Here is a 26,208-nt window from a genome sequence, read left to right on the forward strand (position 1 = left end):
TTTTTTTAGTTTATCCGTATTTTCAATAAATTTTAAAGTCATAAAAAATAAATTATAATTATAAATAAAATATATATAAAAAAAATTATTAATAAATAATATGGATGTAATTTGTGTAATTTATATAAATTTTATATTGTAAAAAGATAATTATATTATTTTTCTACTTATTTTTTAAATTACAAAAATGTCCTAAAATTTATGGATTTCAGATACATTGCTGGACTTTGAGATACCTAGGGGAGGGATGCATCTAAGAGGGGAGCGATGTATCCGAAAGGAGATAAAGATGTATTAGAGAGGAGATAGAACATCCAAATACATAAGGGAGTGATGTATCAGAAAGGGGGATAAGGATGTATTAGCGAAAGGAGATTTTTGAATTTTTTTTAAATGGTAGAAAATTTTAGATTATGATAAAATAAGATGTGTATTTAGGTAATTTTTTCATATAATTTTATTTATTCTTTTGATTTTTCTCTCCCGATTATCTCATGATCCGAGATTGAAGCAATGTGTTTCTCGACTAGGATAATGTGAACAAGGATCTTCATGAAAGGATAATTTTGTGAATCTTTTTAAAATACTTGATGATAAGATGATTACAATCACATCTTGATCTCATTATAAATATCCTAAGAATTGATGGAAAAATATGTGCCCCATTTTACAAGCATGAATAAGAATTTATGACCTAGTAGCCTTACAAAGGTTATTTGTTTTTCATCTATAATAATTTTATAACTTCAAATTATATCGGCATTTATAAACATTAAAATATCTTTTGTTGGTAATGAAAAAGAAAAAAACAACATGCGAGTCCCTTTTTTTCACCTATTTATTTGACTTGTGTGTAAGACCAAAGTTTGGAAGATAAACGCCATGTAGAGCGCACTTTACGTACAAATATTTTCCTCGCTGAAACAAATGAAGCCTTAGTTATATGTAAAACAATTCATACTTTACCATAAAATGAGATTTATGCAAATAGGGTATATACACATACTATATTAAGTACTTTTTCTAACGAGTAGTTCGAAACAAAATTTGAGACTCATTGGTTGCCAAACACTAAATAATTCCAAGGCAAAACTTGTATCCATGCGCTTCACATTCGCATGGAGTTCAAACTGGTATATTGATGGAGAAATGGCAAACAAAACTTGAAGCAGATATATAGGCAGCACATTGATCGATGGTTATTAGAAACTTCAGAAGATGGACAATCAAAATAGCAAATATCAAACTACAGAATGAAAAGATACTAAAAGGTGTACTACCACAAGTTTTCATACTCGAACGAAATATGCACAAGACCAAATGTTACATGAAAAAAAGCTATGTACAAATACCAATGGACCCTACAGGGATTTCTCCCCTTATTGACACAGATACATTTAGCGTTCAAACCCATATAACATAAGAAAAGAGTGAAGAAACTAAAATGGAAAGGACACAAACATAGCGGTGGAAACGCAGCAGACCTGCAAACCAAATTGAGAAATAGAGTGGCTATACATCTTACATCCAGTTCTTAGAAACTACATAAGAACTCCCTGGCTCAGATGCAGAAACTGGTCCCTTGCTGCTGTTTGAGGTACGGCCAGAACCACCTGCTAGCAATGCCATCAAACCTCCTCCATGCACCCTTCCTTCAGACACTGATGATGAGCTGCTGCCTCCGACTGGAATATTTGGTTGGTTAAATCCAAGATATTTCATGTGAGGGTCATCGCCGGATGTCATACCACTACTCTGCATTTTCGTGACATCAAAACAGATGTCTTCCATGTTGACAATCTCCTTCATCTTCCCAGGCTGGTTTGGTTCTAGATCCAGGACCATAGTCCCAAGAGTGGCACCACCATGAACGCGTTTATCTTGCACAAGAGCACCATGAGATGCACAAAGTCCAGTCTTCCCTCTAGCAAATGAGTTACAAGGACCATCACCTTGGCCAAATTCAGAATCAGGCTGACCCCAAGAGCATCTCTTCCCTCCGCCATGGGCTTTGCAGAAATCAGTGCTTCCCTGAGCACTTTTTCCACAGCCTTCAACTTTGCATCTTTTTCCACCACCATGGCGTACACAAAAATTAGTTCTTCCCCTTGCACTCCTGGTACACTCTGCCACAGCACACCTCTTGCCACCACCATGGGCCACGCAGAAGAGTGTCCCCCCATGAACACTCTTCGGACAGAGCCCATTTCCTTGGAATGAACATCTTTTCCCACCACCATGACCCTTACAGAAAGGCGTGCTCCCCTCTGCCCCCTTATTGCACCCATCGAAGGTGCAACGCTTACCACCACCGTGTGCCTTGCAAAACATGGTACTTCCTTGCGCTCCTTTAGTGCACTGGGGGTACTGACAGCGCCGGCCACCTCCATGTGAAATGCAAAGGCCAGAGAGTCCTTCTGCACTTTTGGTGCAGCCCTCTTGTTGGCATCTCTTGCCCCCACCATGTCGAATGCATAATCCAGACTTCCCTCTGGCAGCACGGCTGCATCCTTCTTGACTGCAACGGCGCCCACCCCCATGTGCAATGCAAAAGTCGGTGCGTCCTTCCGCACTCTTTGTACAGCCTAGGAATTCACACCGACGACCACCCCCATGGGCTTTGCAAAATGCTGTCCGACCCTCGGCTCCCTTGTGGCAGCCTGGTTTCTGGCACCTGCGGCCCCCACCGTGGGCAATGCAAAGACCAGAAGCACCTCTTGCTCCTTTTACGCATCCCTTGAACTGACACTGTTTAGTACTACTGCTACGCTGCTGTTGTTGTTGCTGCTGCTGTTTAGTTAACCCGGAAGTACAGGTGACTGAGCTTTTTGAATTTGTGATTATACTTGACGACAGATTGGGGGAGACTGTAGCTTGGTTGATTTCTGTTGTAGCCTGGTTCAATAAGTAACTAGCCTCTGTTTCCTGTGAAGTTCTTAATGGATGGAAAATGTTACTAGTCTTCCAATGTATAGCTGTTGATACTTCTTCAGTGTGAAAAGCTCCAGCTATTGCCAGCGGCGCCTTCATGATACTTTGTGGTGAAGTGGAGAGCAGATGCACAGTAGTGACATCAGATTCAGCTGCACCACTAGAGAGACTTAGCTCCAGATCAACTGCAAGCCCTTTGGCAAGTTTTTTGGACTCGGGGTGAGCAGACTTTCTAGAGCTTGGAGTCCTCTCACCACCAAGATGAAGACTAAAGTCCAAGTCCAGGTCCATCGAGGACTCTTCATCATTTTCTCTAGCTGAAGACATTGAAGTGCACGCAGCACCTGAGCTCCCCTTGCTATCTGAGGAACTTGACGAATGTCCTAACCGTAGACACAAAGATGACCCAATTTGCTGATCGTTGGATCCACCAATTGAACTCCATTTCCGTTTGATTCCTTTTGGGGCAGGGATGGACGGAACTGAAGAGCCAATTGAATCAAGCCGTAAGGTGGTATCAGCACAATAACCACCTCCAACTCCAGCTCCACCAACTGCGATGGATTTGCCCAGATTCTTGAATGCATTTAACTGAGGGTTCACAGTAAACCCCACATAGCGGAATCTGGGATCCATAAGCTAATAGCTGGTACAAAAACTTCTATCTGAACCAAGTCTCAATTGAAAAAAGAACAGTCAGCCTGACTTCCGGGCTTAAGTAAAGTTAGGGTAAACTAGGGTTAGATGTGTCTACAAGAGCACATCGCACCCCCACTTACGAATCCTGAAGTATCCTTTCGATCCATTAGCAATCAAATTTTACTCCAACTTATGATCAGCAGCAAGGAACTAAAACTTTGTGCAAAATCAAAATCTCTGATGCAAAATCATGACAAGCCAACATCCTGCACCAGATCGAGTTACAATAATAAGCAAACTTCAGGTCTCTATCCCATCAAAAAATGGATATCACATCAAGAGCAGAACAGAACCAAAGATATCATAACAATTTTTTGCGCAGAAGTAAGCTATTTTAAAAATCATTTTTCCTCTGTTAATGCAAGATTTTGTTCTCTAATTTTGAATTTTTTGAAAATATCCTCTCATATTTTGTAGATTTATATGGTCTATGTTGTCTCCATATATTTTGCAGAAAGCTCTGAGCAGGTCCTAACAAATGCTTCTTTTAGCTAAATCGTTGGAGCTAAGCCTTTTTCTTCTTTGCGACTAAGTAGCTGAACTTAAGTGAAGCTGGAAAAAGTTTTTCCTTCACCAAACCTATGTCTAATAATCTAATTACCAGGTAATATGAGAGTCCATAGCCCAATGAGGAAGTGAGGGAAAATCAAATGACAAAATCCAGTTGGTATAAATGTAAATTCTTTTTCAGCTAGTTCTTTTCTTCTTTGAGCAACACATAAACATGGAAATTCTTGCTTGAAGTATGGCATCCTGTACTAAGTCAATGTCGGATGTCAAAGAAAAAAAAACGAACACACAGAGAGAGAGAGGTAGCGTTAATAACAATGGTTCCTTTCATTAGAAGGTGTCTTATATTTTGCTTGAATAATTTCTTTAGTCCAAACAGATTTTCTTTTTTCTTAAAGATAACAACTGGGTTCTCTAAGAGATTTTGTCCTCGAAATTGTTTATAGATTGTTCCAAATGTAGTTCAGTTTCCTTCTTGGAAAGACTTCAGATATTTTTTTAAGTTCCTCTTCACCATTCACTAATTTTCATTGAAATCACTTATATCTTTCATCCTTATTATAATTAAGAACGCAAAAATGTCACCTTTAACCATATAAAAGTTCAGAGCATATAAAGATTGATAGTTTTTCATCAGAAATAACAGAAGTACAAAGAAGTGAAGAATAAGCATGAAACATCTATATCAGCTGGTAAAATTCTCTGAAAAAGATCAATCATCCTCTACAATACGGCTGAATAATGTAACTAAATGTACCTTTTTGTTAATCCATTAAGTGAATCCCATTTCTCTGAGTTCACAGACCTGACCAGAACACTTGATTGTCAATTTCTTTCCATGCTTCGTTCCTATCTGATTAAAGAAGACAACATAAAGAAACTTTATAAAGGCCTACGAGAAAGCAAATAAGGAGCAATAAATCAGATTATGGCATACAGATCAGATATGACCAACTAGACCAAATGAAGATACAACTATAACAAATATCAAAACGAACAATTTGCAGCATAAACATCAACTTCCCCAGATCCAACTTTAAGAAGATGTCTAATCAAGCTAAAAATTAATAAATCTAGTAGTAAATCTCAAACATATACTAGCTTTTAACTATACATCAAGAACTCAATTCGATGATTACAGGGCATTTACTAAGAAAACTCTGTATGGATTTGCAACATAATAAAAAAATTCAAGATCCAACTTGTGAAAATCCGAGAGCTCTCCAACTGTATTACCATGGCGTCCAACTAAAAACAGAAAAATTAAGGAGTAATCCTTCACATAGAAACTAGCTTTAAACTGCATCATCAAGAATTCAATTCAGTTATCCAATTTCAGCTACAATTACCACTCTTCTTTTACAGACACTGGTTCTTGCACAGTGGAGCCGAGCGTGTAAGGCTGTGTGCACACCAGCCTCCCCAAACCCCACTTTTGGGATTACACTGGGTATGCAGAGTTCAATTAACAAAGCACAGTATCAAGTCAAGCAATCATGAGCATACAAAAATACCATTGCAGGAAAAAAGTTATTGCAGAACATTACACATCAGAAAGAACTCACCTTGAAAGATAGGAAATAGATCAAAAAGATAGTGAATACAAGACTCAATTAATAAAGCACATATGAACATACAATAAAAAAACAAATCTTGGTAAAAACTTAGCTAAAACCTTAACACCAGATAGAACCCAGCTAGAAACAGAAAAAGATAGATCTGGAATTGAGAAAACCTTAGCGCAATTCACCATCTTTTGCTTTTCCCAAAAACTAGTGATTACAAGTCTCAATTGAGAAAACATATAAGCAAAATCACGAACACCCACAAAATAAAAATCAAATCTTGCACCAAAAAAAGCACCAAAATAACAAAATCAGACAGACCCAGTTTGAAAAAAGAGATATAGATCCAAGAAAATACCTTAAAAAGATTGGATTTTGAGCAAAAAAAAAATTTGCAGAGAGAAAAGGGGTTCTAGGGCTTCTTCTTTTTTTTCCTGATTGTGTGCCGCCGGCAATCAAAGGGAGGAAAGACACAGAGAAAATGAGGAGATTATTACGAGGAAAAAGAGAAAGAAAGGGGCGCATGTGTGTATTTTTATATATGTGTAGGGACATAGTGATTATGTATGTGGCTGCTAACTCTGTATAGATACGTGTGTTGGTGTGTTTCTGGGTGTGTTTTTTTTCTATGGGAAAAAAAATCGTGATCGTGAAAAAAGGAAAATAATAAATTTAACTAATTTCATAAATTAATTAATCCCATTATAATTATTATAATGAAAAATTAAAATTAAAAAGATTTAATTGATTTAAAAATTTATCAATTAATTAGGCTGAAGTTAAGCGAGCATAAAGAGTACGATAAAACATGTGCTTGTATATATAAGCACACAATTTTTGTTTCTTTGATTAAAAATTATTTAGAAAAAATTTTTAGCGACAAGATTGAAGATATCAGAAATTTGTCAACTAAAAAAAATAATTCTAGTAACAAAAAAAATGAAAATATTAAAGGTGAAAATAATTATTATGTATATATTATGATTCACGAATTCATGCCGCTTAAAAGAAGAAAAAAAAGAAAATAAATTTATGTCTCAATTATCAAAGTTCGCTTAACTATGTTCTCTATTTGAATTTTTCAACAAATCATTCCCGGCCAATATTAAAACAAATCATTAATTCAGGATAAAAATTTAAGAATTCATAAAAATTCAATAAATTTTCATTCAAATTTTGAATTCAATATAAAATTTATAAATTTTAAATTTTAAATTAATCCACCGCTTTCAATTACTCAACAAAAAGGACTCCATGTTGGCACTAACCATCATTACGCAAGCTAATACGTAAATGATAAATAATTGAGCTGCAACATGAAACATATTTGTCAGCAAAAGAAGCACAAATATGATACGAAAAGTAAGCGATAATATTTTTTCTATATATATCTGTTTTGTTTTTTAGAAACTTCGAGTGAATGACATAGTTAAGTAACTCAATCAGTCAATTTAGTTGAGGGACAAAATTTAAAAGTTTTATCTGAAAAAAAGTACATATAAAATATACCTTTGCAATGTGATGGTCGAAACTATGAATTTTTTTAAAAATAGATATTAAATTTGACTCAATTGTAAAAATAAATTATATATTTACTAAATACTTATCTTAACAAAGCATCACAATCCAAAATTTTAGGCGGAACCATCGGTGGCTCCTCAAAGTTGGCACCAACTTTCACTTAGATACTTCAACTAAGATTTGTTCATTTTAGATACCTCAAGTAAGGTTCCGATGTGTCATTTTGACACTTTTTTTACAATCACCCAACTATCTAAAGTGTGTGTAATACACGTGCCGCTGATGTGTCAAAGTGACCAATTAAATGAAGTTAATGACCATTTTTTTCTAATCAAAAGTCATTATTTTAAAATTATTTTTGATATATCTGTCACGTTTCTTCATTTAATTGTTCACTTTGACACATCAGCGTCAAGTGTATTACACACACTTTAGATATTTGGGTAATTGTAAAAAAAAGTGTCAAAATGACACATCAGAACCTTACATGAGGTGTCTAAAATGAACAAAGCTTAGTTGAGATGTCTAAGTGAAAATTGGTGTCAACTTTGAGGTGCCAACCGTACTGTACATGAAATCCAAAGTTCAAACACAAAATATTTTTTAAGAAAATAAAAATATGAAAAAGATCGGAAATGACTAAAAAAGAGATATTTAAACTTTATAATTATATATACAAAATAATAATTGATATATATTTTTTCTATTTAATATATATATATATATATATATATATTTAGTGTGTAATAAATTATTATAATTATTTTTTATGAACGATTAAACATATATATAAAAATTTCAAGAGTCTAAATGTTACGTGTAATTACCTTCGATGAAGGGAAAGGGCAAGTGGACTAATTTATTTATCGTATAAAAGGTTACAATAAATAATTTTATAAGATATCCTTTTTAATAATTGTAAGACATTTTCTTGTTTTTTCTTCTATTTAATTTAATTCATTAATTAGTCAGCAGCATCTCGACACCGTTCATGGTGCCCCAACCTTTATTTATTTTCTTGTTTTTTCTTTATTTTTTCTACTTTTTTGGGCCCACACAGTTCAATATGATACATCACTGGACCCACTCTATAGACACGTAATATTGTAGCATTAGATATTTTAATATTGAATTGTTGACTATGGAAAAAAAAATAAAAAAATATTTGAATTGTTGACCATGAAAAAAAAAACAAAAAAATTATTTGGATGAGTACTTTTTAGTAAATAATTACTAATTTTAATTAATTTTTTATTTATTAATATATGATAATATTATTACAAGTGTTTTAAAATATATTATACTTGTTTGGTAAGAAATTGATACAATGTATTATAAGTGTATTAAAGTGTGTGATAAATGTATTATCCATTAATAAAACTTGTATTATATGTATTTTATAAATTGTTCTCTGTAATATATATTAAAACTGTATTATGAGTGTCTAGTGAAAAAAATATTATTGCTATAGATGTTAAATATTTTGTTAATGCATTTCTACGTAAGTTTTCCGGAAAAAAAATACTAACAATTTGTTTGGATGATTGTTATGTATTGTTTCATAATATATTGTATTGTATATTATTATGGTATTGTATCGTACCATATTATTTTAATGAATAATAGTTGGATAGATTGTATCGTTCTCTGTCATTACATAATATCACACATCCATAATTTAAATGATCAACTTACAAGAAAAGTAGTGTACGAGGTAGAGCTACTATGAAAAAGTAGCGTAAATGATAAAATAAAATTATTAAATAATAAATAAAGATAAAATGAGAAGAAAATATTAAGGTAACGAAACAATCATACCAAATCGATCTTTATACAAAATTGGTATTTTTGTTGTTACCTAACGATGAATTTAAATGATACGATTCAATAAAATTCAAACAACAATCAAAACAAATATTATATTTAAACTAACACTGCAAAAACAACACAACGAATAACAACCATCCAAACAAGGTGTAAGTTCTATATATTAATTATATTTCTGAATTAAGGATTTGAGGTTGGGTTTTGTTGATGCTTGATCGAAATCTGAACTCGAATGCTCAGATTAATATAGTAAAAGGTTGTTTAATAGCTGGTTTAGATATGAGTTACATAAATATTAAATTCACATTTGGTAGGTGGTTAGAAGCTATGTTCGTTATTCAAGTATATAAAATCAATGTGATAGCCGATACTCTTATTTGATTTACAATTTAGAAATCCACATAACTAATGCTTATATAAGTTATGAAAAAATATAATTTCAGCGCAGTGCTTATAGGGCTTAACTTGCTAAAAAAAAAAGAGTTTCATTCGGTTGGCCTTCCTATGCTGACGAATGCCTCTTTTCTCTTCTCTGAAGTCTACAACAAACAAGTTATGTATTATTTTATGTCGGATAGAAAATGAAATAACTAATACATATATAAAATAATACACAAATTTTTTGATCATAACCAATCTTTGCATTACTCTAACCAAAGTATTAATTTTTTATAGTTACTTAGAGTAAAAATTAAAATAATAGTAATAAATTCATAATAGTTGTACTTATGACTATTCAGATTCTACGTACACGTTTTAGAATTACTTGAAAATTAGATTCATTTCAGTTTGGTGGAGAAACCTACAATTATAGTTCAATTTCATAGATATCAGCTTAACTTTTAGTAGCGATGTAACGATCAAAATCAATTTAAGATTTTCATATAAAGATAACTGTACGTACATAAGTTATGGTGCAATAGTGAGATTGTTTCATACTTAACCAGAGGTCTTGGGTTCAAACCTTGAAAATAGAAAAAATTCTGTTGGAAGTGTCACCCCCGAATAAACCCTGCAGTGTGCGATCCGAATTTAATCGGAGCTCTATGGACACCGGACATTGACAAAAAAAAGAAGATAACTCTACAAAGAATACTAGTATATCAATATAATAATGAACGTTAGTTGTTGCAACGGAGGACCGACAAAAAAATGTTATAATTAAGATATAATATTAATAAGAAATTTGATATTAGAAAAAAATCTATTTTTATTATAAAATAATATTATTATAAAGAATGATTGTTTTCTTGGAAGTTCTTTTTTGTAGTTCAAATTTTAACACAAGTACTTGCTCATAATTTTTAATTTTCACACGTAGTAACATGATGTAATTTGATGTACTAAGTATTTTTTTTTATATATATTTTTTTGTAAATATTGAAGTGGGGGTGATCTTATTCTGATTTTGATAACAATATTGACTTTTTCCTTTATTAGCAAAAACATATGGAGGGCATATAAACAACATGTCAATCTTTAAAAAGAAAACAAATAGAAATATGTGCCTTGAAAATATCCAAAGATCCATCCTTTTCCTAAAACATTTTTTCAAAAAATTGAAGGAAAAAAAAACGATTTATAATTTCTAAACCCTTAAAAAGGAGAACGTGGGAAAAAGGGAACCATTTAGAAAAAGAGTGGTGCAAATTCATTTTTTGAAAAATGGAGGTAATCGATCCGTGCTGGAAAAGAGAATAAAATCATATAACTAGTTGAATTATTCTGAATTAATTGTAATTTTTTTTCTAGTTATTCGAGAGAAGTAAGATTGAGATGATTTGAGTATGTGAAGAGTAGGTATAAGAGAACGTTATTGTTACAATAATTTGGAGAAGTGGAGGTAGGCTGAAATAAGCTAGAAGAGGTAATTAGGAAGAATATGATACAACTTTAGCTTATTAAGAACACGACATTTAATCGAAAGATTTGAAGGTAGAATATTAGGGTATTAGAAGGCTAATAAATAGTCGAGTGTTGTCACATGGCTTTATGTGTGAGAGGTAGCTAGGGTGATATTTAGAATAGTGGTGTGACTCGTATAGTTTCTTGTTTTTCAATGTGTATTACTACTTGTTGTCTTATTTATTTTGTATCTTGCTATTATGTTATCATATTATTCTTACGATTCTGTTTCAAAAACATTTCTTTTAAACTGAAGGTTTATCAAAAATAACTTATTAACTTGATCACAAAAATAAAAGTAAGATTTTATAAATACATCTTCTCTTTTTCAGACCATATTTATAATATATACCAAATATTCACAAAAGATGTATATACTAAAATATACATACATAAATTATAAAATTATAGCTTAGCTAGATATGCTATTTTATTATTGGGTGTACTATAAATTTATAGAAATTCATGAAAGAAAACCGCCCCCTTCAATTTTATTCTTTTATGCCCTTCACATATGTACCACCAAATGTTGGAACATTTTCAGTATTCCTTTCCTTCCATGGCCATACCATACCCATACTTTAGCGCATGAAACTAAATTATTAAAGATTTTAGGCAAAAGAATCATTCTTTTGCTATCTATTTTGAAACAATACAAATAGAGTCAAACTCTCAGATCAGTACAAGTATTACGATAAAATATTTATACTAATTTCTATTTCTTAAGGGACATAAAAAGTCTAAAATGATCGAGTAAAAATAAACGTACTACATCAAAAATGATTTATAACAATAATTAATTAATGATAATGACTTAATTGCCGTTAAATATTTTTTTTTAGAGACAATTATTAGTGACAATTATATTTTAACATTTTTTATAAATACCCCGAAAGCCTATAGTGACATTGAATGTAATGACAATTAACTAATATCGATAAATACTTTAATACTTTTTGTTAATGTGTATATTATTTATTTTCGAGAAAAGTTATTTTGTTATAGTGATGGAGAAAGTACATAACATATTTATGACCATAAAATTCATAGAATATTTTAATCATTACATATATTTTTAATTTAAAATCACAAAATTTATATTAAACGAAACTAAAACAAATAAATTCAATCGGAGGGAATATTTAGATTGAAAACGTTTCAGTAAGGAAGAAGGTTTGGTCATGAAGGAAGTGGGAAACAGCTAAGCATATATTCTGCGTTTTTAATGTATATAAATAATAATACTCTGAGCATGATTTTTTTATTTTTTAACTTTTTTTTAATGTTGTCTATTCCTTCTTTTACAAAAACCTTTGATTTGCCTTTTTCCAAATCTAGGATGATAATTGGACAGCTTCACTTTTGTACCAATTTTATATTCGGTTTCAAATAAGCATATGCCTTCTTAAGATTCTATGCTTATACGATTGTGAAGCGATAAATATTCATTTATTTCTAATCAGTGTTTTTAAATTGGAGTTCTCTCGAATATGAAGTTGCTTTTGTTAGAGAGTGTTAGACTTTTTGATGCAAATTCAAATTTAGTCAGACTCCAATATCTGCATATTGAATGAAAAATTAAAAAAATTAATTTCATGCTTATAGAATGATCCATTCTCTTCAAAAATTTTATACTCCATTGTTTTTTCTTTATAGCGTTCAAATAATTTATCCGCATCTTAACTATTTTATTAAAATGTGCAATAGTTTATTGACATAAGTATTCGGTGACCAGTAAGTTAAGTTTTCGTTGGTCATTTTGAAGTTAAAATTTGAAATTTAAAATTGTGTTTGAATATGCATATTACTTGGGAAAAATTATAATTTTGTGAGTGGAAGTTTTAATGAGTGATCTGAGCTAGTTTTTGAGAACTTGAAAATATTTAAAAATCAAATTTTCTAAATTTAATCAAATTTCATAGCCAGGCATATATATTTGAAAAGAAAATCTATTGCCAAACGTTAGCTAAATTTAAGTATATGCAAAAAAAAGAAGAAGAAGAAGGTACACAATGTTTTTTTATTATTATTATTTTTATAACTAGCTTTTAAACTCTAATCTTTCCTATAATACTCCATTATTATGTACTACTATAGTAATATTAATTTATTATTGCGACATTTCTGTCTTTGATTAATTTGGAGGCCAAAAGAATGAATGTGACTTTTCATTGTATTGATAGCAAGAAAAAAGACACATATGAGCTTATGCGGCATATTATTTCTATTTTTTGAATTTTTTGTTTTGTATTCGATATTTATATTGGGGTTCTAGCTAATTTAAATTTCTCCCCGTAAAAGCCATTTAGGAGATGCCACTGCCTAACAAGATTTTTTCCTGACTATGTGGCATATTTATTCCTATGCAACTTTGAGATTAAATAAATGCATAACTGGTTCAATTCAAAATTAGTTTGTACCTAAGTTCACCAGATCTACAAAAATCACTTTTTTAATTGCATACTTGATAAACATTATCAACAAATCTGTGTTTGTACTGGATTACTATTACTTGTTAGACACTACTTATATTTTGGGATCATGTATTATCTTGAATTTTTTTAAAAATTAGGTATGAAAAGGAGAAACTTAAAAGTATAGGACCTCATCACGAATTAAATATATTGTATAAAAAATCTCTTTGATTACAACGATGACTCTACATTGAAATAGTATCAACAACCTCACGACTAAAATTCATATGAAATGACAATTTTAATCAAGAAGCGTGCTATTTGTTTGTATCCCTAAATTTTCAAGTGATTTAATATCGATTTAAAAAATATAGATCTACGAAAATCATCTTAATCAACAATCAAACCACTCTTTGTCTTGAATGATATTACAACAAAAACCACTTTAACAATCGACAATCGGAATAAAGCAATAATGTCGAATTTAGCCGCCCTAATTGATACTAAATGTACAACTATTGTCACAGTGAGTGCAATAAAATTTGCATCCAATGAAGTATAGCTATATATGTCCATCCATGGTGGGGTAGTTGTTATGCTATATTAATTATTTCAATCTACAACTATATTATATATTATATATATAGAAATATGACTTTTGGGTTGTGTCTAAAGGCATATTATATAGGGAAACTAAATATCATGTTTATGAAATGGAAGAAAAAGACTGAAAAACTATTGGGTTTTGGATTTCTCTTTAACTCTAAACCATGATTTCCATCTTTGACACGTGTGCACATTCAATGGTTGTAAAATATCCCTAGCAATGAAATGATATATTGCATATAATAATTTTTATGAATTTAACATATATACACTGCCGACATAAAAAATAATAAAAATTGATAACTTGTGCTATAGCAAAAATTACTCTATTTTTCAGGTTACTATAAGGTCCATTATGAAGAGAGCTTGTAGTAAAAGGCAGATTTATAACATTCACGTGAAACTAATATCTTTTGCTTAAATCTTATAATATCAATATGTATTAAGACATACATTAAATATTTGACAATGAATTCAATTATTATCGTATATTAACTTGAGGTCGTTATAGAAACTCATGAATTTTAAATCATTATTCTACCTCCGTAACATAACTTGATGGTGAAAAAATTCACACTATCAGTGCACATAACTAGAATATATTCTGATTTCTCATAATTTCTCCAAATCATGTTTATATTATATAACAACTAATATAAAGTAGAATTTTGCTAGAAGAACAAATGAAATAATGGTTGTTTTAACTCACTATCTCTATAACTGTCACTGCTGCAAATACTAGGAAGAGAGTACCACCTATGTAGGCAATAACCTGAAATAAAAGATTTTGTGCATTAATAAAATGTGCATATAAACATCAAACATATCAAATATCTGGAAAAAAAGAGAATCTTTAGGTGCATTTGGTAGACAGAAGTCATTTTCGAGAAAAAAATAATAATTTTTCATAAGAAATCATTTTCTCATATTTTGTTACCGATCCTCAAAAGAGGAAAATCAACTTCCTTCACTTACAAGCGAAAGTCATTTTCCTTACTACCTTACTTTTAACTTTATATAATTAATTACTTTGCTTCAATTAGCACTTAGATATTACTATTAATCTTTAGTACCCAAAAGCCAGAAATTCATACAAAAACTCTCCAATTTGCTAATATTATTATTAATCATGAACATAGCAAATATTTTCCATCTACCAACCAATTATATATAGAAAAATATTTTTAACGGAAAATGACTTCTGTTATACCAAACACTTAAGCGTGTAGCAAATGGGGGTTACTAAAAGGAAGGCATTTTTCATGTTATACAAGATATGGTCTAGTCCAAAGTCTTCCCAAATTAGCATCATTTGAGTTTTCCAGCTGACTTCTTCAGTCAACTGAAAAAAAATTAACTAATGCAGGTTGGTAATAGGATGATTAAGAAAGTAAACTTGGATTAAGCACTGTTTGTCGCGTAATCATGAGATTATTTAAACTGGAAAGATCTGGTTGGAAGAATTGACATAAAAAATACAGCTTCTTCTTTATTCATTATGTAGTTAATTATTATTCAGAAAAGCTAATTATTCCACAAGCAACTCATTGTAAAATATTGTATATGAACTCTGTTGAGTAAACAGAGGCATTACTGTAATTTCAAGTACGGAGAAGGGTAAAAAATACCCTAAACTATTAGAAATAAGACAAGAATACCCTCCATTTGATTTTTGGTCCAATAATGCTTACTGAACTATTAGAAATGGGACAAAAATGCCCTAGCGGGTAGCAAACTGGCCCAATTATGCTCCTATCCCATTAACGGACCTCCATGTATCATGCATTCCCATTTAAAGCTTATCTCTTTTTTCCAATTTGGAGTCCATCTCGGCAAAGAAATAAGTTTTAAGAGGGGAGGCATGAGACCCGGAGGTCCATTAACGGGACAAGGGCATAATTAGGCCAGTTTCTTAGTGGTGAGGGTATTTTTTGTCATATTTCTAATAGTTCAAGGACATTTTTGGTTCTTTTCCGTTTTAAGTACTTTAAAGAAATAAAGAGATGTTATGCCAGAGTGTACTTTACTTCTTAAGGCATGTAACTTTGTCTACTTAGCAATTTGAAAAAAGAACATATGCTTGTTAGTGGCTCCCATAGAAGAAATCTACAGAATAAATCCGTTTCGAGCAGAAGATTCAGAGGATTAAATAAATGTGTGTCTCTTTAATTATTCAGATAGAGTAATCTTACTTTCTCAGACAAGAATGTCCCCAGTAAAGAACCTCCAAGAACAGCCAACTGCAAAGAAAATTTCACTACCAATCAACTTTTTACGCATCTCGGACACCAACAAGAAAAGCAAGGAAACGAATGAATGCACCAATATATCTATATGGTCACATTTCATTCAACTAAAATGGTATCGGTTTAGAAATTTAACCATGGTACTCTTACGTCTAGAAAAAAGTCATACTATGTATTTCGCTGAAGGCTTCAAAGTTAAAGGCCTTTCTTTTAAACACTATTTTGCATATCTTGATGAAACTTTCCTTTAGATGTTCTAGTTCCTATTATTTGCAAAAGAAGTCGCGTTGCAGATTGTACATGACACCTGTAAACAAAAATGTTTAGTTAAAGGTCTGTATTTACCAAAGTTGCAACTCCATGACCGGCTAATGCCCCTCCAATGACTCCAAGAGGTGAAGATGCAGCAGCAAGAGCTGAAAGTAGATATTGTGTACTTGAAGTTAGTTATCAAGTCTAGGCCTCGTAGATAAATTCATCCAACAGAGATTGAAATCCATAAAAAATGTGCTTGTTAAATTCAGCTATTCACGAATGGTTTCAGATGGTAAAATGTCTAGCTGTTTGGAAAAGAATAGAATCTTGTACAAGTTCATTCATATGACGAACAAATGGTAAAAACACGAGTTTCTGCATCGACCTGAGTTATGACTAACCTATTGTAGAAAAAAATGATTTGTCACCCCACTCAGCAACAAATACCAATGCGAATGTGCTAATGATAGTGTTTGCAGCAGACAATAGTCCAGCACCATTTCCTGAAAATTCTGAAACTGCCAGCTCGGCCTGGTTTCAAAAGCAAAGAGGTCCACGATTAGAATATGCTCATTTGCTGATGCCCCGAACGTTTTAACTTCCAATTAAGCATTGGTCGGGGAATCTTAGTAGCCCAGGTAGTCAACTAACTGAACTTTCACCTTGTTGGTGAGGGTTCGATTCCCCACCTTGTAATCCCCTCCCCTATTTCCCCTTCCCCTAATCCCATTTTTTTGCAGTGATTCTACTTGTCATCTTGAAAAAAAAAATACTTAACAGCAGAAGGGATACTGATAGGATTACCTCTTTCTGTTCCTCTTCAGCTTTCATGCCATCGCTGGAGGAGGCATCAAGCAAGGTTGACACTCCAAAATAAACCTGTGACAAAATTGAATATGGCAAGACATGTCAACTTCAAACATGGCACGTGGGTGCAAGTCATATCATGAATTAAATATTAGGATCATGCGTTACCAGAAGGCAAACTGCAGCAATATCATCCACTGGCAAATCATTTCCACCTAACCTGCATTTATGAAGCTGCATCAGGGTATAACAGATGAACCACTTATGATGTTTCCGTTATTTAAAGATTTGGAAGCTGCTATTGAAGTCCGTTTGATAAGATGGAGTGATTCATTTAAAATTATCATGCAGGTAACAACAATATCATAACTATGTATTTCTTTTTTCCTTACCCCAAGAGTGGAATGACGAAAACATAGGAGAAATATATTTGCTAAAAAAGATGAAGGTTGAGGTAAAGGCCTGTCTATGGCAAGAGGTTCTTTCTTGCTCATTTTTGTCAAGAAGTTTACTGAAATTACCTTTCACAGACTTCCATAAAAATGAGAATGCAAATCCATAGCAGTCTCATTCTATTAGTACAGTCAGATACAGGATGGTTTGTAGGTTGAGATAACTAGCAGGAAATTTTTAACATATAAGAAGTTAATACAGCAGAAACATATTAGTTTGGATAAAAATGAAGAAGGGCAAACACTTTCTCGCACAGAAATGTGGTACCAGGCCAGTGGACATAACCTAAGATATGCAATTTGAACATAATTTACAGTAACCGTCATGGGCCTTTAACACACCAGTTCACATTCTATAGTTACAATATTTGATATATAATAATTTTGGTACATATTACCTAACTTCTGAAGTAGTTTGTAATGTCTTGTTTGCTCAAATTTCTAATTGAGATAGTGAACTGGAAAAAACAGACAAAGGACTGTTATGCTGGCTTACGGTTAAAACTACTCATTTAATAAGGTTAGAGAGTTTGTACGAGTATTAATCCAGAAAAACATGGTAAGTTAACTTGCATTTAGAAGAAACAGTTAAATGATCCAAAGCACACTAAAAAATTGTTGTAAAGAGTGGAGGATGTTAGGCTCTTCGATTTTTTTAAAAAGTAACATCTAAACAATGAAATGGACGTGATGCAGAAATATAAGTTAGGATCCTCCTGGTATGAATTGTTGGAAAATATTTCTTACAATCCACAACTCTAGTAGGTTGATTTTCTGTCATACTTAAAATGTGTTATATCAAAGAAAAAGGTTAAAAACCTGAAAGGAAGAACGTCATCGACATAGTGGAAAGTTCGTCCGAGAACAACAGATATGATTGTCATTACCCTGCAAATGACACAGACGGGGTTAACATAAAGAGAACAAATTCCCCTTTTGTTGGTTAGGGCGATAAGATGGATTTCTGAATAAAACATCTTCCAGGATATTAAAAAGTTGTGCTCGATAAGTTAAATTGACCTTATTGAGTTCTTAAATTTCTTAATTTTAACACGAGAACCAATTATTATAAGAACTAGTCAGAAATATATTTGAACTCTTGAAAAAGAACATTATTTTCATATGTATCAGATACAGAAGTTAAGAGGACACAGTGAATGTTGAATTGAATGCTGAAACTCCTGAAATTATTTAACTTCCTTATTTCAAACTGCAATAGGCTATATGGCTTAGAAATAAATGTCTATGGCGGGTGGTAACTCATTTCTCCAGATTATCTCTCACAAAATAGTTGAATATATAGATGCAAGATGCTAGATCAACATTACAACACTTCGCTATGACATATTATCTTTAGTGAAAACAACTAAACTACTGTGTTAAGTTTAACAAATTGAAAACTCTAATGGTAAAAACCATCTCTATTACATGGAGCAGAAAGATAACATACCCAAGTGCGCCAAAAGTCCCAAGGAAAGTGACGGCAGCAGAGTTCCTAGCTGCTAAAAGAGCCTGCTCATACCAATGAATATCCAAATTAGTTATGAAACTATAATGAGGACTTATTATTTTAAGTTGTAACTGCAGCAAAAAGAAAGAAAATTTTCTGTTGACGATATGATAACATAACAAATCAGAAGGAGTCTCCCTTTATGAGGCATATGAAAAAAACATTTATAACATCATTTTATTCAGCCAGTAGTCTCATCTACATATAGCATTTGAATGATAAAATCCCCTTACAGCAATAAAGAATGTTTTGTCCCCAAGCTCTGAAAAGAATATCAACAAGAACGCCTGCGAAATTGGAAAAAAAGAAAGGGAAGAGGTATAATTACTTTCCGGTGGAACGCTATTTCTTCACAATCTCAAATAGAGTACAATATGAGAAGAAAAAGAGCAATACAGATGTAAATTTGTGCTATGTGGTCGTCGAAGGAGAATAAAGCAAGATACAAATGTCGCAGATGATGCATGAAATGATTTCCATGTACTAGCTAAAGGTACAGCGAAATTGTCCTTGGCATTGCTATTTCTTTTCCTTTATTATTTCCTTTTTCAGGATAAGGTCAAACAGAAGCAAGATTTTAGAAATGGAAGTTGCTGAGAGATTTTCCTAACTGAAGCAAAACCTGTGCTTAAATCTCCGAGGTCCCCGAAGAAAGGAAACGATTGCAAGCCAGTGGCAACCTCCGAAGCAGCACTTGCTTGTTGTGTGAACAGAAGAGTGAAAAACCCAGAAAAGACAACGGATTTCAGATAATTGTTCGATGGCATATCTAGAACTTGAAGAACAGAAGTGCTTGGAACTTTCCTCTTTGACAATACTGTTCTGTTTGTACTACTGCATTCTTCGGCACCATAAGCCGACCTTGTGATGTAGCATCTTTTGTGATTCCTTGTCCTGACCATCTGAGAAGAATCCAGAATGTCAGATCATATATCTTCACAGTGAGACTTAAAAACTTTAAGTTTGAGATAATCAAATGATCAATGCATAAAAATGCTCTTATACAACAAGAATAAACTGAGTAATCGCAAGGAACTAGTGGAAAGGATCCAATTTTATAATTCACTGAGTTTGATACAAATATGATTGTTAAAGTAGTAGGTGCATTAAATATGGTTCTACGATCCATGAGTTAATAGGAAGAAGCAGAATTTGGCTAATGAAACGATTTCCAGGGAAATGCATGTACTTAGTATATCTCATTTCTCTATGAAATCTGGGCAGATATTTCAGATCTCAACTTCATTTTTCTCAAACAAATTCAAGAAACAGGAAAAGTAAAGAAATTGAAGAAGGAATTATAAAAGAGTGCTTTTCACCTATAGGTTCTTGAAAATTGATTTCGAGCATTAAACAGAAGAAATAGCCTATTTATGATTATAGCTGAACCCAAGTAGCTAGAGAATTCAGAGAGGAAGCCAGGATTTTTAGTTTATGAGTTCTGAACCACAATTCATTTTGCTTACTGGTTCTGAATATATTATTTGTACATATGAAATTATTTTTGCACTGTGGCTCCACCACTGCTAGACATTGAGGAACAGATCCATTGATAAAAAAGAACGACAGTCGGTAGCCTCTCCTCTTATTGTTTTGCCCCACCTCCCAATTTTAACTCTTTGAATCCTTCTCCAACACATTACATATCCTGGATACACTAATATGACTTGCAGCTGAAGCTTATATATTTTTTCACCCCTTTAAGCAGATAAATTATTTAGTCCGCAGAATTTCACTTTACAACCATTTGGTTTTTACGGAATGAAGTTACGAACAATCAAAATTGAAGAAAAGCAAAAACCTTGGAGAAGTCCTCAAACCATCCATGTTCTTTGCAAAGAGAATGCCGCCTAGAAAACCTGCAGACAGCCCAATCAGGAAAAACAACAACAACAACAACATCTACTACTACTCAGTGGCAGAGCCACCTTACGGTCAGGGGTTCATCCAAACCCCCTTCGGTGAAAAATTATACTATTTGTACATGATTAAAATAATTTTTATGTATATATAGTACATGTCGAACTCCCTTCGCTCAGTTCATTAGTCTATTTTTTTTAGATTGTGAACCTCCTTACTAAAAATTTTGGCTCCGCCACTGCTGCTGTTGCTGCTACTACGCCTCAGGCTCAAACATATTGGAGTCGGCTATGTGAATCCTCACTTCATCATTATATTATAAGAAATAAAACAAACAACGCGAATCTTTATTATCACAATTCGAAAAACTGAAATGTTGAGTACCTAAAATTGTCCAATCTAAACTTTAGATGAGGTGGTTTGCACAATTGTACATGTTCAACTGAGCCTATACAATTTCAGTAAATATTGAAATTCCGAACCCATAAAGTTTAAATCTTGGATTCACATATCTTGATAATAAGTGCAAATAATTATCAAAATTTGTGGACAATATTGTACCAGCTGACAAAAAACAAGAAAAAAAACAACCCCATATAATCAAAAAAAGGAAATTTAAGCTGAGATTGAAACAATTCATGCTCAATTATTCAAGAAAGACTAAAAAGGGCAGCTAAAGAAACAAGCTTTACCTGGAGATAGCAATTAGAGGGGGATTAGCAGGGGAGAAATTGGGAAATGCAAATGAGGGTCTAAATAGAAAGCTGCTGCTCTCACAAGAGAGCACTAGGCTTTGCATTCTTGAAAAATTCCACCAGAATTCAGGAACAGAAAGAGTGATTTTTAAGAAAGATAAGGAAGAAATAAAAGAGGAGTGGACAGAACAAGGACAATTCTGGATAAGCTCATCAAAAAGGCGCGCCAGTTAGACCGTTACGAGTTTTTTTCTTTTTCTGTTTTTCCTTCCTTTTTTCTGTGAGGCTCGACAAAATTTGAATTTGTATTCGGAGATAATACACTTTTTAACTAATGCAAATCAACCCAATATAATTGGGTCTTTTTTTCTTAAATATCAAATCAAATCACTAGTCAATTTTTTTTTCTCAATTTATGATTTGATGTGATTTTCGATTTGATTTTGTTCACTCGAACATTTATCAAAAATTAAATTAAATTATGGGCCAGATTGGGAATTGGGCCTGAATGGTAAGTTTAAGCCTATTGATGCTTTGGGTAGGCAAATTTGAGTCACTCATATAGTTACATGCAGGAAATTATTTCCGATCTCGAAAATGGATGATTTCGAACTTTGATTCGTTTTGTCTCATAAATAAATCTTTAAAGTCGAAAATCAAAATTTGTTAAACTTGAAGATGCCTCAAAATGTGCTTCGAAATCCTCTTGATTTATAATATGGTGACTTATAAAGATGCCTAAAATTAACATTTGGTGTGATATTATTTTTTGTGTTTATGGCCTGTGGTCACATGTCCATACAATTGAAACGAACGATTTTGCTAACAACTTCAAATATACGGTGTCTCTAGTTATTTTTAACAAAACCTATTTTATATGGATAAAATTTAACCATTTTTACCTTTAGGTAGAAAACATCTGAAGTTCAGCTTTGTCACGTCTAACTTCAGACATTTTGTTCGGAATCAGGCTTTATCAAAATTAACTTACGACACTATATATCAAAAGTTAATTCAAAATAGATAGACATGCAATTTTTTTGTTTAAAAAAATATCGAGTACAAATTAATTAACGATGTCCAAAAGGATACCCCATGAAATTCTCCCCTTGAAAACGAAACGTAACATAAAAAGTACAGATTAATTTGCTCCCAAAGATTTCATATTATATATTTATGCACTCCAAAAGCTTATTATAAATTGAAACCTCCATACAGAAATTAAACTGAAGGCTGAAACAAAATCAATGACCACACAAATACAACTCATGAAAGAAAAAGAAAAAAAAAAAGAGAAGTCAAGAAATTAATATTTCAACTAGGATGAAAAAGCGAATCAGGGCAAAAGGACAGTCCAGTGCACTAAGCTCTCGCTATAGTAATTTCCAACACTCGTATAACTTAACATGAACGCGAAGTCGAAAATAAACACTTCCTTCAAATGCGTCAGTACTCAAAGTTGCAATTCCTCTAGTCATGAAGAAATCACCAGTTCCACCAATTACTGAAATGTCCCTAGTCTTATTCATCAATGGATCATGTCCAGCAAAATTCAAACTCCCTTTATAATCAGTATTATTAAACACAAATGAAAAACCAAGCCAAGAACTAAAAGTATCTTTTTGGTCATAGAAATACATTCCTTGTGCTCTTCCAATTGGGGTTGAATGTAAATTATTATCAAGGGTAATAGGGTCATCAAATACAATCATGTCCCCAAAGTTGTTAGGACTTGACATTATGGTCCTATTGCCCCAATCTGGTGCACCAACTATAGTTGAAGTCGCGTTTTTGTAATTTTCCCCGTTGTAAACAATGTCATGAAAGTAAAATACCATTTCTTTACAAGGACCGCGAGCGCGATGAGTGTAGCTCAGAGCAGAAATGGAGAGAAGAAGAAATGGAAAACATAAAATTGTGAATAATGACTTAGAGGAATACATTGTTACACAAAATTTGTTAGTAATGGGATGGAATATTGGTTACATTTTGGTCACTTTATATAGTAGTGTCAAGTGTGTGTGTGTTTTGAAAAATTAAATTAGAAGTACCTAAGTTTTTTGGTGTATTAGACTACTATATGCATCTAAATTAATTAGCCATGCATATATATTCAGTTTTGATATCAGAGATTTGTTTTCTATTTGTTGAACCTGCCTTCAACTAACCACAGCTAAAATTTAGCAACTAGTGGATATATATACATAAACAATAAATTTATTTGACGATTCATATTATTATGTATCATGTGGAAGAAGAATCAACCAAACTCAAAAGATTCTTTGAGCACAACTCTTATTTAACAGCCCCCACCCCACAAATTCGTTGCAGGAACGAAGGTATATAGAAGTCCATAAACGAGTTTAGTCGATCTCAATAGAATGTATATATATTAAATCTAGAAATCAAATTTTAATATTTGAAATTGCCGTTATAAACTTCAAAATTCATAAAATTAAAATCTTGATTTTACCTCTAAATCTCTATATTATGAGAGGAAATTACAACAACTAATCACTAGACATAAATGTTTTAAGTTGTCAAGATGTCAACTAATAAACATTGAGTATCAAATTAGGTTCCCTAAGTATTATTTTCCAAAGAAATAGTTGACATACTGGGAACAAAAAAGTCAATAACGAAAACGTTGATTAAAGGTAATATAAATACCAACTTTTAAAAAGATTCGACTTACGTAATCAAGCATTATTTTTGTGATTACCTGACAATATAATGACTATAATAACAATATATTCAGTGAAATTCTATAAGTAGAATCTAAAAAGGGTAATACACAGGGGCGGACCTACCTTGTGCCGAGGGGTTCATCCGAACCCCCTTCGGCGGAAAATTATACTATTTATACATGATTAAAATAATTTTTTATGTATATAAAATAGATGTCGAACCCCCTTCACTAGCTCATGTGTCTACTTATTTAGATTTTGAACCTCCTTATTTAAAATCCTGGGTCCGCCACTGGTAATACATATGCAATTTTTACTCATATCTTGTGAAGATAGAGAGATTGTTATGGAAGGACTCAAGTGTTACACCCGATAAAATTATCAAAATTCCCCTAAACGAAAGAACGCTCGCACAACGTATCATCCATAACTTTTTTGGCTAATCCGAGGTCGTAATATCGATCAAGGGGAAAATCACCTGAAAAAGTGGTCTCAGTTGAATTTTAGGCCAATCGGATCAAAAGATAATTTTTCGGGGCAACAACAGCCTAACTAGAAGAGTACGCGACAGGCGCGGACCTGTTCCCGCCTAGTTCATTTTCTCACTTTGTTCATAAAACGCATTTGTCAAGTGCATTTTATGTGTTGCGCGATTTATGTGTATTTTTTCGTACATTTTTCAATTTCAGTGAGGGGCATTCTAGACTTTTTTTCACCCCTCATATACTTAATCCACGATTGATATAGGTCATTTTTGACCTAATAAGGGTATCTAAACATTCCTAAGTCCCTTTTCACGCATTCTAACTAGAGACCTAGGGCTAAAAAGAGGAGAAAAAGTTAGGGTTCCAAGAGCATTCGTTGAGTTCTTCAAAAATTTTCAAGAATCTAATTCTTTCATGTATTTAAGTTTAACACAATGTTGAACTGAGTTCGTCCACATGCCTTTTAATCTTTATTGATTCGAGTTGAGTTGAGTTGGAGTTTTCGAGTTCCCAGAATTAAATTCTTGAGTTATCTATTGTCTTTTTGAGTTCCTTGTACTTATTTAAATACTTATTGATGTTGCTCATGGGTAGAGTATTTGATTTGGATGAATGTTCATGTATTCATTCACATGAATTCTAATTGAGGATTATATTTGATTTTGAGCATTTATTTTACAAGAGTTTGATTTTACACATGAGTTGAGTATGAGGAATCTTTGAAAGTTTTCATTATTTTGAACATGAATATTTTGAGCATAAATGGTGGTTTTGAGATAGAGTTTTAATAAGTTGAGATTGATTTTGAAAATATAGTTTTCTGAAAGAATTAAGTTGATGATTTGAGTATGAGCCGAGCTCGAGTTAAATTGAAAGAGCCTTTAAGATTATAGATGTTTTGATCCTACTTTCACTATGCATTATTTTTAAGTCGAGATTGCATGTTTTAAAGAGATATAAAAGAGTTGGGTATTTAATCTAAAAGAGTGGATTAGATTGAATTGATTTGAAAGAGCATAATGATTCAGACGAGATTGAGTTTTGATAAGAGTCTAATGAGACTAATCGAAAGTTTTGATTGAACTGATTGATTTAAGTTGCATGAGCATATCGAGTTTTGGGAGTAGTATCGAACACCGAATTAGATGAGAGTAAGAGCCCGTTTGGATGGGCAAAATCAACTTAAAGCCCCTTTTTAGCTTTTGGACGTGTTTGTCTAATGCTAACTTTAAG

The 26,208-nt window shown here is 32.4% G+C and overlaps 3 protein-coding genes across 4 annotated transcripts; all 3 read right to left on the reverse strand.

The window, feature by feature from the left end:
* Window positions 1-1,262: 1,262 nt before the first annotated feature.
* LOC129890114 (uncharacterized) lies at window positions 1,263-6,244 on the reverse strand. Of its 2 annotated transcripts, none has more exons than XM_055965655.1 (3): window positions 6,064-6,244; window positions 4,898-4,993; window positions 1,263-3,836 (listed from the first exon to the last, which is right to left on the reverse strand). In XM_055965655.1, exon 3 carries the CDS (start codon window positions 3,565-3,567, stop codon window positions 1,522-1,524), a length of 2,046 nt encoding a protein of 681 aa, XP_055821630.1. In that variant the 5' UTR covers window positions 3,568-3,836; window positions 4,898-4,993; window positions 6,064-6,244; the 3' UTR covers window positions 1,263-1,521. The 2 variants fall into 2 exon arrangements, with proteins under 2 accessions (XP_055821630.1, XP_055821631.1); XM_055965656.1 differs by having other exon boundaries at window positions 4,898-4,989; window positions 6,064-6,220.
* An 8,317-nt stretch (window positions 6,245-14,561) lies between these two features.
* On the reverse strand, window positions 14,562-22,035 carry LOC129890115 (protein PAM71, chloroplastic). The gene is made up of 12 exons (XM_055965657.1): window positions 21,801-22,035; window positions 21,050-21,107; window positions 19,860-20,150; window positions 19,482-19,535; window positions 19,189-19,250; window positions 18,558-18,626; window positions 17,455-17,506; window positions 17,284-17,358; window positions 16,881-17,010; window positions 16,570-16,640; window positions 16,171-16,218; window positions 14,562-14,750 (listed from the first exon to the last, which is right to left on the reverse strand). The coding sequence occupies exons 1-12, from the start codon at window positions 21,905-21,907 to the stop codon at window positions 14,679-14,681; spliced, it is 1,089 nt and encodes a 362-aa protein (XP_055821632.1). The 5' UTR covers window positions 21,908-22,035; the 3' UTR covers window positions 14,562-14,678.
* A 981-nt stretch (window positions 22,036-23,016) lies between these two features.
* Window positions 23,017-23,859, reverse strand: LOC129888597 (dirigent protein-like). The gene has a single exon (XM_055963549.1). The coding sequence runs from the start codon at window positions 23,744-23,746 to the stop codon at window positions 23,177-23,179; it is 570 nt and encodes a 189-aa protein (XP_055819524.1). The 5' UTR covers window positions 23,747-23,859; the 3' UTR covers window positions 23,017-23,176.
* Window positions 23,860-26,208: the final 2,349 nt, after the last annotated feature.

The sequence above is a fragment of the Solanum dulcamara genome, chromosome 5, assembly GCF_947179165.1.
Source record: "Solanum dulcamara chromosome 5, daSolDulc1.2, whole genome shotgun sequence".
NCBI lineage: Eukaryota > Viridiplantae > Streptophyta > Magnoliopsida > Solanales > Solanaceae > Solanum > Solanum dulcamara.